The sequence below is a fragment of the Peromyscus californicus genome, unplaced genomic scaffold, assembly GCF_007827085.1.
Source record: "Peromyscus californicus insignis strain IS unplaced genomic scaffold, ASM782708v3 Scaffold_5__1_contigs__length_169319896, whole genome shotgun sequence".
Classification (NCBI taxonomy): domain Eukaryota; kingdom Metazoa; phylum Chordata; class Mammalia; order Rodentia; family Cricetidae; genus Peromyscus; species Peromyscus californicus.
This window is the reverse complement of record NW_026294573.1, coordinates 64796535-64812740: the sequence shown is the minus strand read 5'-3', so window position 1 is coordinate 64812740 and position 16206 is coordinate 64796535. Positions and strand designations below refer to the sequence as shown.

At 45.5% G+C, this 16206-nt stretch overlaps 1 protein-coding gene across 4 annotated transcripts in view; it reads left to right on the top strand.

Moving 5' to 3' along the window:
* The window catches only part of Adamtsl1 (ADAMTS like 1), a 949615-nt gene extending 943269 nt beyond the window's left edge, over window positions 1–6346 (top strand). For 2 of the 4 annotated variants that reach the window (XM_052717522.1, XM_052717521.1), the window contains 3 exons: window positions 1088–1197; window positions 2227–2447; window positions 3904–6346. In XM_052717522.1, coding sequence (XP_052573482.1) covers window positions 1088–1197; window positions 2227–2447; window positions 3904–4010 — 438 coding nt within the window. In that variant the 3' untranslated portion in view covers window positions 4011–6346. Of the gene's footprint in view, window positions 1–1087; window positions 1198–2226 lie in introns of all 4 variants that reach the window. The other 2 variants (XM_052717520.1, XM_052717523.1) reach the window with 1 other exon arrangement.
* Window positions 6347–16206: the final 9860 nt, after the last annotated feature.

The window sequence follows — 16206 nt, the reverse complement described above, 5'->3', positions numbered from 1 at the left end:
GGTAGAAAAAGTGGGGAAGACTTTATCCAAGTGAAAAGTTATCCAATAAAAATATATTAAATATTTTTAGTAGACAGCGGATACAAGTCAAGCCAAGATGAGGTACAAGTACGTATTTAGTAGAATGCTTAATGTTCAAACTATATAACCATCCAAGAACTTCCTGAGACTTAAACCAGATAGAAACCCCATCTACCAGTGGCTGGAGAAGAAATAGGCAGAAGCACTGGTGACCCTAAGTGGACAATGCCTCTTAAATCTGGACATGTACATACCATGCACACACATGCCCACCAAAGCTGCAAGGTGGGAAGCAGGAAGCGGCGCACACCAAGTGCTGTAGCAATTACAAAGCTACTAAGCATCAAAAACAGACGAACAGTAAACTTTTATCCTGCATCAGCTATGTCTGGAGAGGAGGAGCGGGTGGAAGCAGGCTGCTGAGTGATTTGGTGCATGTTATTTGTTCGCTTTTCCTTTGCCCATATACAGCTGGGGCACATAACTTGCAGAGTCTCTTAACCAAAAACAGTAATAGATGCCAAAATTGTCAGCAGCATGTTAAGCCAAGAGCAGGGCCCTTCTAAGGTGGGAGTAGCCCCGTGCAGCAGGTCACACCTGTGCTATATTCATTTTCTCAGGATATCTCACCACAGAATATTTTGTTTTACTCACATTGTCCTGCATGCACTGTAATTTACAGAAGAGTTATTTTTAAGTAATTAAAATGGTCAATTTTATCAGATATGGTATTGAGAGGTCTTCATCTCTGGAGCTTATCACTACACTCCAACACATGACAAAATAGTTTCATGGGTTAATCCAGGCCAGTCTTCTCTGATCTAAGCTACACTTCCCCCTGGTCATTTGCTAGCAAAATGCCCACAGACTATAGGACAGTTAACTACCCCATTGTGGCATAAAGCACATGCCAGTGAGTGCCTGTTATTTGGTCAACAAAGAAGGGAAAGAAGATCTACAGGTCTAATGAGATCCCACTCAACGCTCCTGCCTCGAGTAGCCTGAGCATTGCAGCTTCCACCTTGGTCATGGATAACATGCTATGTATCTCCTTCTTCCCTCCCAGTGCAACGGGCCTTGCATAGGCCCTCGCCTTGCCGTGCAACACAGACAAGTCTTTTGCCAGACCCGGGATGGCATCACCTTACCATCAGAGCAGTGCAGTGCTCTCCCCAGGTAAGACAAAGCTCTTGTCATCCTCTACCCAGCCCCAATATCAACAGCACAAAAATGATGAAGAATGTTGTTGTTACTCCAATCTTCCACAAGGGGTCAGCTGTCCTGCCCTCCTCCATCTTACCCTAAGTCCTTAGCCTCTTGCACACAGTACTGTGTTTGTTGAATGAGCCAGGTTAAGCTTTCTTCTCTCATGGATGAAGCACGTAAGTGTTGTTCATAAGGGAGGTCTGATTCCACCCCAATCTCTAGGTGAGCAAGAGGCACCTACACCTTGGCCACCAGACCACAAGAGATTCACAGGTTCATCTTGCTGGCCTCTCTCTAGAAGTTAAGCCAATATGAAGCCTTTTGTCCCTGGGTCTCAACTTGTGCCTATCTACTCCTAGCCCCTAGTATATCCCCTCGCAGATGACCCCTAGGAAAATGGCTTCTCACCTCTACCTCTTGAGCTCAAGACCAGACTCTAAGCTCCACCTTTGCTAGTCTCCATGCTGAGTAGAGCTTGTTCTTGGATCAGGAAGGAGTGTAGAGAAGAGCAGATGGATGTAAATAGATTTTTCTTTGGGCTGCCAGCTCACAAAAAACGACATGGAGACTTATTAATTATAAAAGCTCAGCCTTAGCTTAGGCTTATTTCTAACTAGTTCTTGTAACTTCAATTAACCCATATTTTTAAATCTACATTCTTTTATGTGGCTCAGTTACCTTTACTGTGTACTCCTCATCCAGCTTTCTCTCTGTCTGGCGACTCTGCCCTTCTTCTTCCCAGAGCTCTCTGTCCTCAGAAGTTCTGCCTAACCTCTTCCTGCCTAGCTAATGGCCCTCAGCTCTTTATTAAACCAATCACAATGACACACAGTATAAAGGAATATTCCACAACAGATAGTGGCCTCCTTAAGGCCTATGCTCATTCATCCACTAACAAGCAGAGATCAAGACCCCAACTTACCTGCATCTCTGGGTCTGTAGTTTCCAAATCTAGTTCCCACAGAGATAGATCTTAACTCTGCCCCCCTCCTCCTGCAGGCCTGTGAGCACCCAAAACTGCTGGTCAGAGGCCTGCAGTGTACACTGGAGGGTCAGCCTATGGACCCTGTGCACAGCGACCTGTGGCAACTATGGTTTCCAGTCCCGACGGGTGGAGTGTGTTCACGCCCGCACCAACAAGGCTGTGCCCGAGCACCTGTGTTCCTGGGGGCCCCGGCCCGCCAACTGGCAACGCTGTAACATCACTCCATGTGAAAACAGTACGTTCCAATCCCAAAGAACATTCTGCAAATTCCCCACAGGTCATCGGGTACAGAGGGCAATCCCCAGGACTGAGCCTGAACACGGGGCATTGGATCAAGTTCCCTAAGGATTGTGAGCTGGGGCCAGAATTGAACATTTTAAGTGGGTGTGTGCAAGGATGTGTGTACACATGTTCAGACCACAAAAGATGCCAGGATGTGTCCCAGGGGCTTCCACTGTCTTCCTCCTGAGCTCAGAGAGAGCCAAGGGCTGGATAAAATTGCCCTCCACCTCATCTGCAGTCAACCTGGCTGGTGCCCACAGGGGAAGACAAACAATGGTTCACAAGGACCAGGCTACTAAAGACAGAACACTGGTAGCACTGAAGAAGCATGCAGAGTGCCTGCTGCTCAGCCAGCCCTGTACCCATCATTGTTCTACTTCACACCAAACAAGGACCTGCTGACCCCCCTTCCTTCCCGGCCCACGTGCATCCACTGGAATGGAACGGGAGACCGTGCCCCTGGGTTCCGACAGTCTTTCTATCCCCTCCCCACTCGGGTCTGGAGCCTCTCAGCCCCAAACCAGTATCTGTATTCTAACCGGATAGGGATCTAGTCTCTCCTCCTTAGGGCCCCAAACCTAAATTGGAGATAATTCCTCACAAAAGGTGATGATAAATCTTTACAAAGACTAGACAATTAGAAAAAAAAATATAAGAGTCCAATATTCCCCCTCAACGATCTTCACTGAGCAATCGGTTCCCCACAAAGTGGCAGATAGCCCATCCCGTTTGACCCACTGGCAGATGTATGATCGTTTTACTCTGGTGATGTTTACATCTGATGCTCCTGTCAGATGGTTGTCATATTCAGAAAGTGCCAGTGTGTGGTACAAGGAGTTAAAAAGTTTACCGGGTACAGGCTGCACCAGTGTTTAAGAATTGGAATGTCAGGAAGGCCCGATGAGCTGAAGCACGAGAGGCCTGGGTGAAGAAAAGAAAGCCGAACAGGGAAAGTGAGGTCCACGCACCCGAAGATAGAGACCTTCAGCCAGGCCCTTGCATGTATGCTCTTTCACAGGGAACAGGATTCTGTCCTTCTGGGAACCATATCTCACGAAAATACCAAAAGCCAATGGGGAAAACAGCGAGCAAGGAAGTGAGGTTGTCCCAAAAGGAGGGGGTGAGAATTGCCACTCTGAAGTAGAAGTGGCTATCGGAAGCAAAGGTGGCCCTGAGATCGGCCCCATCAATCCACCAGACAACTTGCAGGCTGGTGGGGAAGGGAACGGCAGGTGGCAAAGGGCTGAGCTCTGCCACAGGGAAAGCTGTCCAAAGGGGCTGAAGAACCATGGGCAAGGCAGACCCCACAGGCATCTTGCCAAGTAGCTAGGCTGCTCAGCAGCAGCTGCATCCATGAGCCTCTGTTTCACATCTCCTTTCTGTCCCCCTCCTCCCTCCCGCTTTCCCAGCTGAGTGCAGAGACACCACCAGGTACTGCGAGAAGGTGAGGCAGTTGAAACTCTGCCAGCTCGGCCAGTTCCGATCTCGCTGCTGTGGAACATGTGGCAAGGCTTGAAGACAGGGAACAGGGATGAACTCTGCCCTGGCCACACCAAGGACTCATCCAGCCACCCTTGAACATGACTTACGCTTTCTTCCTTCTATTTATTTATTTGCCCCTCCCCACACACCCATGTCCACCTGCACCCGTGCTCCTAAGGACCTTGGCATATTTTCTTATTCAGTTAGCTGGAACAAGCGTTGAGAACAGAAAAAGAGCTGTCTAAAGGGGGTTGCAGAGCAGGCCAGGCAGACAGCAGCTCCCTTGTAGAGCTGGCTCCTTCCCAATCAGAGTCTCAGAGACACAGGAAGAGAAAGCCATAGTGCATAGGGACAGCAGGGAGCTGGGGTTTATAACACACAGGTACAGGCACAGGCCAACCAGGACTGTCATTCCTTTGTTTCCTGGGTGGTATGATGGTAAGAACAAGGGGAACACCATACTGGAGCAGAAACCAGGTCAGAAATCCAGTTCTTCTGGGGAACCAAGAAAGAAGAGAACTCAACCGTGGACAGACGTTACAAAGGAGACAAGCAAACTAGACAGAAGGCATACAGTTATACAAGAGACAGAGGCAGGGAAGAAGTGGGAGGAGCTAGCAGGCAGAACAGATGTTCAAGCAGCCACAGGAAACTCCTCTGACAGGCCTGTGCCTTGGTACATGCACACTCCTATAGGTTCAGCAGAAGTGGGAGGGATATTGAGCATCTTCTCAGGGTACCCATGCTGCGTGATAGAAGGTGTGCTCTTCATGTGGTTTGGAAGTGCCTCTGCTCCCTACCCTATCAAGTAACCTTTGTTACACAACAAGGGGGTCAGGGTCTGGCTGTGTAGTAAGGCTGGCTCCAACATCTCTGTATTTTAAATCAAGGGTTGCTATCCCCCAACTAACTGCTGCTGTGGGCCATGGGCATCTGAGCCTGAGTACTCCACGTTTTCCACCTCAGTGACTTTGCTGCTCCATGTTAGGCCAGGGACTAGAATCATTGCTCACAAAGGACTCATTAAGCAATCTGTTGGCTGGCAAACATCTATAGGTGTAACAACCCTTCCCACTAGAGTTGGCCAGGGAACAGAATAGGACAGAGTGCTTTACTTATCCCAGCCATCACACATTGGGCCTATGGGCCGTTCCTCTACAACAGAAGAGCTGCTGTGTGTCCTATTTACACAGAAAGCTGGGGGTAGAGGTGGGGGTAATAGAGTGCTATAGCAAAGCAAAAGGATAGCTAAAAACTCACAAGACAGTCCTCAAAAGCTTTCCAACCACCCTCCTGACACAAATGCTATCCACCAGACTGAGTGAATGGCCCACTCAGCAGGCCAAGCAGCACACACGATTCAGCAACACACATTAGCTATGGATAAGGCTAAAACGGAAGCCCTTGGCAAATCCTCATTCAGCAGAGAAAGCTTCAACACTAATATTTACTTCCTCCCCTGAGCAGCCAGAGCCCAGTACTCATCAGATGAACCACCCCTCCCATACATACTCGCCAAATGCTATCGCCCCAGGGCCACCACCGACATCAGGGCTGCATTTCCGAGCCATCCCAGAAGTTAGGTTTGGAAGATGGTGTTCATTATCTGTGTCTTCCCTAGGTGTGCTGTGGACAGTTAGGGTGGGCTTCTTCCTCATTACAAAAATAGGCTCTAAGAAATTGTGTTACTAAAAATCAGTGTAATGTTTATTTAAAATAAAAGAGTGTTTCTATGTGTATCTTTTGTGAATATTTATTAGGATTTCTTGTACAAAAAGTGCAATATTAGTAATTGTACATTGTCATCCAGAAAAAAAAACTCTTCTGGGGATTTTTATTAACTTCCTGCAGCTGTGTTCCTAAAAACTCTGTGGTGATAATTGTATTCTTTCTAATCTTAAAAGAAACAAAACTGGTGTTTAACTCTAATCCATTATTCACTATGTACAGAGTATATTATAAAAGATAATGTGGGATGGGGACAATAAAAGTGGATTTGTTTGTGACACTAGTTATATATGGAACAAACACAAATTCTGTAATACTAATACAGTTGGTTAGTTCAGTAGCTATTAAAAATTGGTGGTCAGTGTTTGAATTTCCTAAAAGGCAGGCATCTTCCAGCTCTGCCACGTGTCAGAATGTGAGGTTGGAAGTGCCTTCCCAAACTAGTTGGCGAGCTTAGGTTTGGAATGGAAAGCAGTGTGCTCCTTGCATGAGATGAATGTACATTTAATATTTGTTCTGTGAATTGCGACTCAGCAGTGCCACAAATTATTGGGGCTGCTGGATAATGTGGAAGGAGGCACTTCCTCCTCTAAAACACGAAACTGTATTTATATTTTTTGTACAGATAATACAGCTTATTTATTTAAATCTTGGTGTCAGAGTCTCTCTGTTAAACTCATCATTCCCTTCATATTTTATGCAAGAGGTGAACAAAAGTCCCTGTTTACTAATTGAGTAGTTCCCAACCAATTATAAATGTAGTGCTGAAATGGAGGGATTGCATTTTTCAGCTTTCCCTGGAAAGCTGGGAGCCCATGCTCAGAAAGGCCAACTGAGTAAATGAACCCAGAGGAAAGGCAATGGTAGATGTGTGCACATTCTGGCTGAATACTGTTGAATAAAAGAACCAGTCATCTCATTGACAACTTTATATAGGAGACTACAAGAACGCCACAAATACCTCTTGGAAAAAGAGCAAGAGGGACTGTCTCACGACAGATCAAGACTCCAGGCTGACTTCCTGCCAGCATATGTGCACAGTATGAGGCAACCACATTATGGAATTTTGGTTATGCATTGTAAGTATAGACTAAGCTTCACAGATTCTGCATTTAATCCTCATACAACCCTGCAATTATTCTCATGTGCATATGTCCACCTTAACACACATGCATGTGTGTGCATACACATTCACACCATCGTTCTCTGCTGCATTGAGGTTACTAGAAAATAACAGTACAACATTTTATGCAGTGTTTATGGGAACTGTTGTCTTCTCCTGTCCCAAAAGCAATTATTTTGGTTTGTAGGGTTCATGCTCCTACATCCCTATTTTTAACACATTTTTATAAAAATGGAGCTACTGTGAAGCTCCATCTGTGCAAAAGAGCTGCAAAAACATTTGTAGAGTTCTTCCTAGATAGGTCTAGTGAAAGGACAATATGTCCCCAGGCCTGGGTGACATCCACACAGGACCATTGTGAGAAAGGCTCCAGAACTACCCCACCCCCAACCCCACACCCCAACACACAAGCAACAGCACCCTCAAAGCTGAACTCCAGACTATTTTCTAGAAACTTACCCCAGCACATCCCATTCCTATTGAGTAGTGTAACAATACGTCTGAAAGCTCTTCTTGAATTTCCCATTATTTTTTCAGAAACTTTAGGTTTTGCTCATATACATATATATATGTATATACATGCACACACACACACCACACACACACACACACACACACACACACACACACACACATATATATATATATATATATATATATATATGTATATGTATATAATCAGCAGCAGCCAATGTCCTACAGAAATACTGTGGAGAGAAGTCAGAGATGTAAAAGGAAAAAAACTAACAAGACCCAAGAGGCAAGGAGGCCTCAAACACAATGCACAGAAAAGTTTCCAGCTTCAATCATAGACACCCCCCCCCCAAATAAGAAAACAAGATTCCTACCAAGAGGCCATGGACTACAGTGTAAATGCCTGGAGACTTCACCACCAACTGTCTGAGTCATAATTCCTCATTTTAAAGTTTTTGCTGATCCTTATAAGCAACCAGAACAAACTAAACAAGCCCAGACATTAGGATCAGAATGTTCAAGAGTCACCAAAACTCATTCACACTTCAGCCTCATCACCAATGGAGGCAGAACACCACAGAGGGTGCTGGGTGTGAGAAAAAGGCCATTCATTCGGGCGGAAGAAACATCAGATGCTGTACGTGCACGTGCTGAAGCACTTACTCACTGGGGTTAATTGTTTTATCTCCATTTCGGACTGAGAAGGAAGCTAGTCTTCTTTCCAAGTTTAGGGCTGCCTGGTAGAGCAAACAAAAGAGACGTTAGTGGTCAAGTTCCAAGCTGTGTGTCTCAGAGAAAAAAACAGATCAGAGCATGTAGCCAACTCAGACCCAGGAAACTACCAACAAGCACCGAGAAATGCTTCCCAGAGCAAATGTTATCTCAGAGCCTCAATGTGAAGCATTATCTGAAGTCAATACGCCCAGATGTGCGCATCGCTTCTGTGTCCTTTGAAGGGACCGTAAAACATGGCAAAGTACTCATAAGCGAATACCCAAGTAAAGTAAGGGACATCTCAGTTTTTTCTCAAATGTGCTCTAGCCCCTCTCTTCATCCTGCAAATAAGCCTGAAGGGAATAATCCAACTTAATTGATGATTCTCAGTTAATACCAGACAAGCTACGTCTCAATAATCCGTGGGGCTTGCTGAAGTAGTCAAAGTCATCCACCGAGGGCAAGGAAACAGTGGTGTAGCAAGAAGGCTAGCACTGTTAGGAACAATCCAGTGAAAAGAACCCTGTTTGGTGACCTAGCCCATAGACAGCTAACTTGGGGAGCAAATTAAACACGCTTCATTTACCCCATTTCATTCAGGGAGCTAGCTGAGCTAAAGACTTCATGACTCAGACTCAGGATACATTGGATGTAAGTAAAATCCAAGAGAGTGATCTGCCCAAGTCACACACGGCCGGTTAGGGAATGACCAGTGTCGATACAGCCTTGAAGTAAACAGTGAGGAATCAAATGCAAAATGATCTTGACCAAATTTGACCCACAATCTTCACCTGCTTCCTCTCACCCACCCTCTGGCCCACTGAGGGGTGCTCTTACAGGTCAAGTCTACATCACCTTCCCACAAAGTTTGTCACAGCCTGTTCTCTTTAGCCTCCCTTAGCCTCTTACTCAGAACACCCCAAGTTTTTTTAATAAATATTTTTATTTTATAATTAATTTAATTTTACATATCAGCCATGGATTCCCCTGTCCTCCCTCCTCCCACCCCTCCCCAGCCTTCCCCCTCAACCCACCCCCTATTCCCACCTCCTCCAAGGCAAGGTCTCCCCTGGGGAGTCAGCTCAGCCTGGTAGATTCAGTTGAGGCAGGTCCAGTCCCCTCCTCCCTGCACCAAGGCTGTGCAAAGTGTATCAGCATAGGCCCTAGGTTCCAAAAAGCCAGCCCATGCACCAAGGACAGGTCCTGGTCCCACTGCCTGGGGGCCTCCTAAACAGTTCAGGCTCATCAACTGTCTCACTTATCCTGAGGGCCTGGTCCAGTTCCATGGTGGCTCCTCAGCTATTGGTTCACAGTTCATGTGTTTCTGCTAGTTTGGCTATTTGTCCCTGTGCTTTTTCCAATCATGGTCTCGATATCTCTTGCTCATATAATCCCTCCTCTCTCTCTCGCCAGTTGGACTCCTGGAGCTCCACCTGGGGTTTGGCCATGGATCTCTGCATTTGCTTCCACCAATCACTGGATGACAGTTCTATCATGACAGTTAGGGTGTTCTGCCATCCGATCACCAGAGTAGGTCAGCTCAGGCACTCTCTCGACCATTGCCAGTAGTCTATAGTGGAGGTATCTTTGTGGATTCCTGGGGACCTCTCTAGCACTCTGCTTCTTCCTATTTCCATGGGGTCTTCATTTATCATGGTGTCTCTTTCCTTGTTCTCCTACTCTGTTCCTGATCCAGCTGGGATCTCCCACTCCCCTAAGCTCGCTTTCCCCCGACCCTTGCCCTCCATTACCCCCCAACCCCACCCCCAGTTTGCTCATGTAGATCTCATCCATTTCTCTGTCACTGGGTGATCCCTGTGTCTTTCTTAGGGTCCTCTTTTCTAGGTAGCCTCCCTGGAGTTGTGAGTTGCAGTCTGGTTATCCTTTGCTTTACATCTAGTATCCACTTAAGAGTGAGTACATACCATGTTTGTCTTTCTGCATCTGGGTTACCTCACTCAGGATGATATTTTCTAGTTCCATCCATTTGCCTGCAAACTTCATGATGTCATTGTTTTTCTCCACTGAGTAGTACTCCATTGTATATATATACCACCATTTTATTTATCTATTCTTCAGTTGAAGGGCATCTAGGTTGTTTCCAGGTTCTGGCTATTACAAATAATGCTGCTATGAATATAATTGAGCATGTGTCTTTGTGGCATGATTGAACATTCCTTGGGTATATGCCCAAGAGTAGTATAGCTGGGTTTTGAGGGAGATTGATGCCCAATTTTCTAAGAAAGCGCCATACTGATTTTTAAGGTGGCTGTACAAGTTTGAATTCCCACCAACAGTGTAGGAGTGTTCCCCTTGCTCTACATCCTCTCCAACATGAGCTGTCTTCAGTGTTTTTTGATCTTAGCCATTCTGACAGGTGTAAGGTGGTGTCTCAGAGTCATTTTGATTTGCATTTCCCTGATGATTAAGGATGTTGAACAATTCCTTAAATGTCTTTCAGCCATTTGAGCTTCTCCTGTTGAGAATTCTCTGTTTAGCTCTATAGCCCATTTTTTAATTGTACTGTTGGGTATTTTGATGTCTAATTTCTTGAGTTCTTTATATATTCTGGATATCAGCCCTCTGTCAGATATGGGGTTGGTGAAGACCTTTTCCCATTCTGTAGGCTGTCGTTTTTTTCTTATTGACCGTGTCCTTTGCCCTACAAAAGCTTCTCAGTTTCAAAAGGTCCCATTTATTAATTGTTTCTCTCAATGTCTGTGCTACTGGTGTTATATTTAGGAAGTGATCTCTGGTGCCAATGCAGAATACCCCAAGTGTTTCAGTTTCTTCATCAATAGCCCTACACTGGAAGGCAGATATTGACAAGCAATCCTTTGCTAAAAAGAACGGGGCTGTCACCTTACTTGTCAACCAGAAGTTTATAGTTTCACTCCAATGGCTTCTGTGAAACACCTGGTCCCAATCAACCACGTGTGTCACGCCTCTGGTAAGACAATATACAGCTGTCACTCATGCCTCTGTTTTCAAAGGGCAAAATTCATCTCCAACCAAGCATTTCCCAGGCTACTCCTAACGATATGGTTTATATATATGTAAACAGAAGTTAAATGTACAGTTTTATGTGTGTTGGAAAAAGCAGACAATGGGGAACGGTTCTCTTGCTGAACATAAATAATGTTTAAGCAGAATGCATAGGGCCTCAGAGGGCCTCAGAGAATGCACCGTCAGCATTTAGGCCAGAGAGTATGCTGAGAAATCACCTCTTCCTCTGGGGCTTCATGATAGCCAGGACTGACCTTTCTACAAATCCCATGAAGGATAGTAGACAGGCCGTGAACGACTTAGTTACCAGGTAAGCAACTCCACACAATGTTTAATGGTCAAGGTCAAGAGGTGTGTCACAGCTTTGGTTTTCAACCCCTCAATCCCACCACAGTTGTTTTTTAAGAGAACAGTTCAAAGGTCAATAAATGACTTAGCTGAGGTCAGTGGAGGAAGATAAAGTTGTTCCATCCATCGTCCATATAGTCCTATCCTGTGGCTTTAGATCAGTGAGTCAGAATGCAAGGGCATGTGGCAGATGCCAGCTCCAAGGACTCCCACTGTGGTGGTATTGTGTTCCCCAAAATATTGTACACCCTAATAAACTTATCTGGGGTCAGAGACAGAACAGTCACTAGATACAAAGGCTAGAAAATGGTGGCACTCACACCTTTAATCCCAGCACTCCAGAGATAGAAATCCCTCTGGATCTCTGTGAGTTCAAGGCCACATTGGAAACGGCCAGGCATGGTGACACACACCTTTAATCCCAGAAAGCGAGCCTTTAATCCCAGGGACTGGTGGTAGAAAGCAGAAAGGTATATAAGGCATGAGGACCAGAAACTAGAAGCATTTGGCTGGTTAAGCATTTGGCCTGATTAAGCATTCAGGCTTTTGAGCAGCAGTTCAGCTGAGACCCATTCTGGATGAGGACTCAGAGGCCTCCAGTCTGAGGAAACAAGACCAGCTGAGAAGTTGGCCAGGTGAGGTTAACTGTGGCTTGTTCTGGTTCTCTGATCTTCCAATTCACCCCAATATCTGGCTCAGGTTTGTTTTTATTAATAAGAACTTTTTAAGATTCCTGCTACACTCCCACTCTGAATTCTTCCACGTACACAGGCCCTTCCCTCCTGGACTGGAAAGATAATCACCGAAAAAGCAGGGTCCCATAACCAAATCCCCCATTTATTTGCTTTTGCCCCTGGTTGCAGGGGGCATGGAAAACCACCCAAGTCTTCGTGTGGGCCTAGTACTTCTCACTCTGCCTTTTCCCTGCCTCATGAGTCTCTCCCCTTCTCAACTTGTTCCCTCTTTTCTGATTCCCCAGCCCCTCTCCCATCACACTTCTTCCTTTAACTTTGCCTTTGCCTTCTTTTTAAAGCTGTCAACTCTGGGCCCAAGCACACAGGGCTGAGCACCTGTCTTTAGAGAGCTCACAGTCCACCTGGGAACCTGACACAACCCACAACAAATAATAGTGCATCCTATTTCAAATGTGAAGGCTGCCAAGTTCTGGGGAAATCCCCAGCGCTGTGGTGGTGTTGTGTCCCCCAATATATTGTGCATCCTAATAAACTTATCTGGGGTCAGAGAACAGAACAGCCACTAGATATAGAAGCCAGAAAATGGTGGCACACATACCTTTAATCCTATCACTTGGGAGGCAGATATGCATCCAGATCTCTGTGAGTTCAAGGCCACACTGGACACAGTCAGGCATGATGACACACACCTTTAATCCAGGAAGTGATGGCAGGATGCAAAAAGGTATATAAGGCGTGAGGACCAGGAACCAGAGGCTTTTTTAAGCTGTTAGGCTTTTAGCAGCAGTTCAGCTGAGATCAATTTGGATGAAGACTCAGAGGCTTCCAGTTTGAGAAAACCAGATTGGCTGAGAAGTTGGTGAGGTTAGCTGTGGCTTGTTCTGCTTCTCTAATCTTTCAGAATTTACCCCAATACCTGGCTCCCGAGTGTTTTCTATTAATAAGACCTTTTGAAATTTGTGTTACACAGTGCTTCTTCTCATGTTCAGCATGCAAAGCCTACCCCTTTCTCCTCCTCCACGGAGTTTTCCCAAAGTTCACCCAACTACAACCCTTTAAATTCACCCTGCTCTCCTACAATCCATTTAACTTAAGTCAGAACTGTTGTTCTCCCTGTAAAAACCTCAGTATAGATTCATGTTTATGGAAAGAAATTAAATTTATGCCCTGGAGGTAGTTCCCCAACATGTACAATACTTCATCATAATCCATCCTCCAGAAGTGAACATTGCAAGCACTTCAGATATTGTTATAAATCTGAACAAGTCGTCTGCTACACAGTTTCCATTAATTACACACAGGTAAAGATGTGTTGTGCTTTAGGCCTCAAAAGAGTACAGTAACACCGCTGCCCTGGCACAAATATGCTAACATTCCAGTCATTATGGTTAGGGTGAGCCCCTTCAAACTTCAGGCGCTGTCACCTGAAGGGAACTAAGAGGTGATACCTTCCGAGAGGTAATGACAGCTCCTCCCCTAATGACTGGGAAGAGGAAGGGGGTCTGATAAAGGATCCTGAGGGACTGAGCTGTCTCTCTTTGTCCTTCCACCCTCTGCCATGTGAGAACACAGCGTTGCTCCCCTTACAAGGACATGGCATCTAAGGTGTCATCTTGGAGGCAGAGAGCAGTTCCCAGAGGATGGCCTTAGAGTTCCTAGCCTCCAGAGCAATGAGAAAATCAATTTCTCTTTTTTGTGAATTACCCATTCTGCTGCATTCTAACTACAGAAATGGACTAAGTCTTACCCAGGTAATTTAGCAGCATCATGATCGAAATCAAGCCAGAACTGGTTTGGGTTCTCTGAGCCCAACTCTGTTTGCTTGATCTGACCAGAGAAGGTTTTCGCTGTTGTTACCATGGGAACACTGACCTTGGAGCAACTACATATTTACAATAGTACTTACTCAAATCCAAGGGCCAGGTTATACAATGGGTCTGGGTTGGGTTGATAATAGTTATGCCTACTCTAGAGTTTGGCCTTGGGGTCACACACCCCTGCTGAGGTCAGGCCATGCAGGTGTCAACACAGCACTTCAGCCTCTTGCTCACTTTTACCAAAATAACTTGCACCTGCTTTTCTGCAAAAACGACTTCTATGTACAAAGAAATTTCCTCAAAGGACAATGCAAGTTTTCTTGGCTCTGCTTTCAAACCCTCTACAATTCCTATGGCCAAAGGAAGAGACTCTTCACAAAGCTATCTCCTCCCCTTTCTCTTCTTCCCTTCCCCACTGCCCACATCTACTTATTGGATTTATGGTTGAAGGATAAAATTAAGCCTGCCATCTGGGCTAACTCCCACTCTTCCTTTCTTAAAACACCCAACACAACCAAAGTTACTTACCTATCCCTGGTGCCTGAAAACCGTCATGCCAGAAGGACCTTTTCTCCTAGACAGATGTTGGAGGGAGGGATCAGGGACAGAGAACATAGCTTCCAAACATCACAGGATAGTGGGGTCACCCCTTTTTAATTAGGGTCTTATGCAGAAGCACCATACCTCATTCTGCAGAAGTAGCCTGCGGGCTGTCCAGCATCCAAATGTCCTATTATCGGTCCTCCCTAATCTCAAAGGATAGCAACTATCCTTTGAACAACCTTAAAATTATTCAGACAAAATTCTGGATTGTTCTCTAAATCAGCAACAGCCATGGCCTGCCTTTGGAACACATCCAGAATGTAACACTACTCTCATGACTCCCACTTCTACCCCTAAGGGTGAGCCTGTATCACAATCCGTAAGGGTGAGCCTGCATCATGCTCCATGCAGTACATTTGCCCCCGGTCCCTGACTCAGTCTACCCACAGCCTCCTCAAGCAGTCTGAATGGCCACGATGCTAATTTTCACAAGCCAGATCTCCACGTTACCCAATTCCAAACTTGACCTTGGCACCTCTTGATTGGCCTCCTTCCTTCTTCCTGGACACACCTAGACAGAAATATGGCCACGTCAGAGCCTTTGCTCTAGCAGTTCCTGGATATCCGCTGGACTCCCTCCTTTAAACCTCACATCTCCTCAGTGACACCCTCCCCTTCTTAGCCTCTCTCTACTTCATCCTGATTACATTTTCCTGTGTGCTTATGGCTTCCTGACAAGTCACATACTCATGTTAATAAAGATTTGTGTGTTTCTTTTAATTTTATGCTGTACAGTATTGTCTCATTACTGTGATGAGTTTTTATGACTAAATTATCTCCCCATGGCAAATCCGATGGACAAGATCTGAGTCTGATTTTTCTAGTGGGAGAGCCTAAAGAGCACACAGAAGAAAATCTGGCACCAAATATGTACTTTCTGGAGGAATGAATAAATGTATAGATGGTGGACGGACAAAGGGAAAAGAGAGAGGGGGAAGGGAGGAATGGAGGAACGGAGGGAGGGGGAGGGGGAGGAGGGATAATTGCTAGATAAGGAGAACATCCCATGACTAGAGTTAAGACCACAGGGGCTAGGTTATCCAAGAGGGGGAATATGACAAGACAGGGGAGGCAGAAGGCGGGGGTTTCTAAGTCACCACCTGTCACTCATCTGAAAGCAGAGAAAATGGGTGGCAAGAAGATGCTGCAGAGCCACCAAGAGATACCTGGAGACACTCCTAGGGCAAATGTGCATTGGGGATGCAGTCAGCCCAGGATTCTGAAAGGAACTACACAGACCCAGAAAGGGCACCAGAGAGCCTCAAGTGCTGGGCTCACAGCAAAGTAGGAGAATAACAGATTCTTCAAGAACCTGTTAACCAAAAGAACGAAATCTCCCCAGATACCATTGTTTGAGGCTTTATGATGTATGACAGATGTGACTACAATATAATCAAAAGTTGAAAATACCTTTTTTTTCCTTCAATAAACCCCCAAGGGGCCATTATCTACAGTGAAGAAAAACTGTTTTGAACAGAGAGCTTATAAATTTAGAATTGGACATGGTGGTACATTCCTATAATCCCAGCACACACAGGAGGCTGAAGTAAGAGGATCATGAGTTTAGGGCCAGCCTGGGCTATATATGTATCAAGACCCTGCTTCAAAAAAAAAATTGTTGTTTTACACGCTCTTCAAATAACCTTCCTCTCTTGCATTTCCAAGGAAATGGATGCTGTGTAAAGCAGCCTTATTGTAACCTAATCAATACTTTAGGCTGTC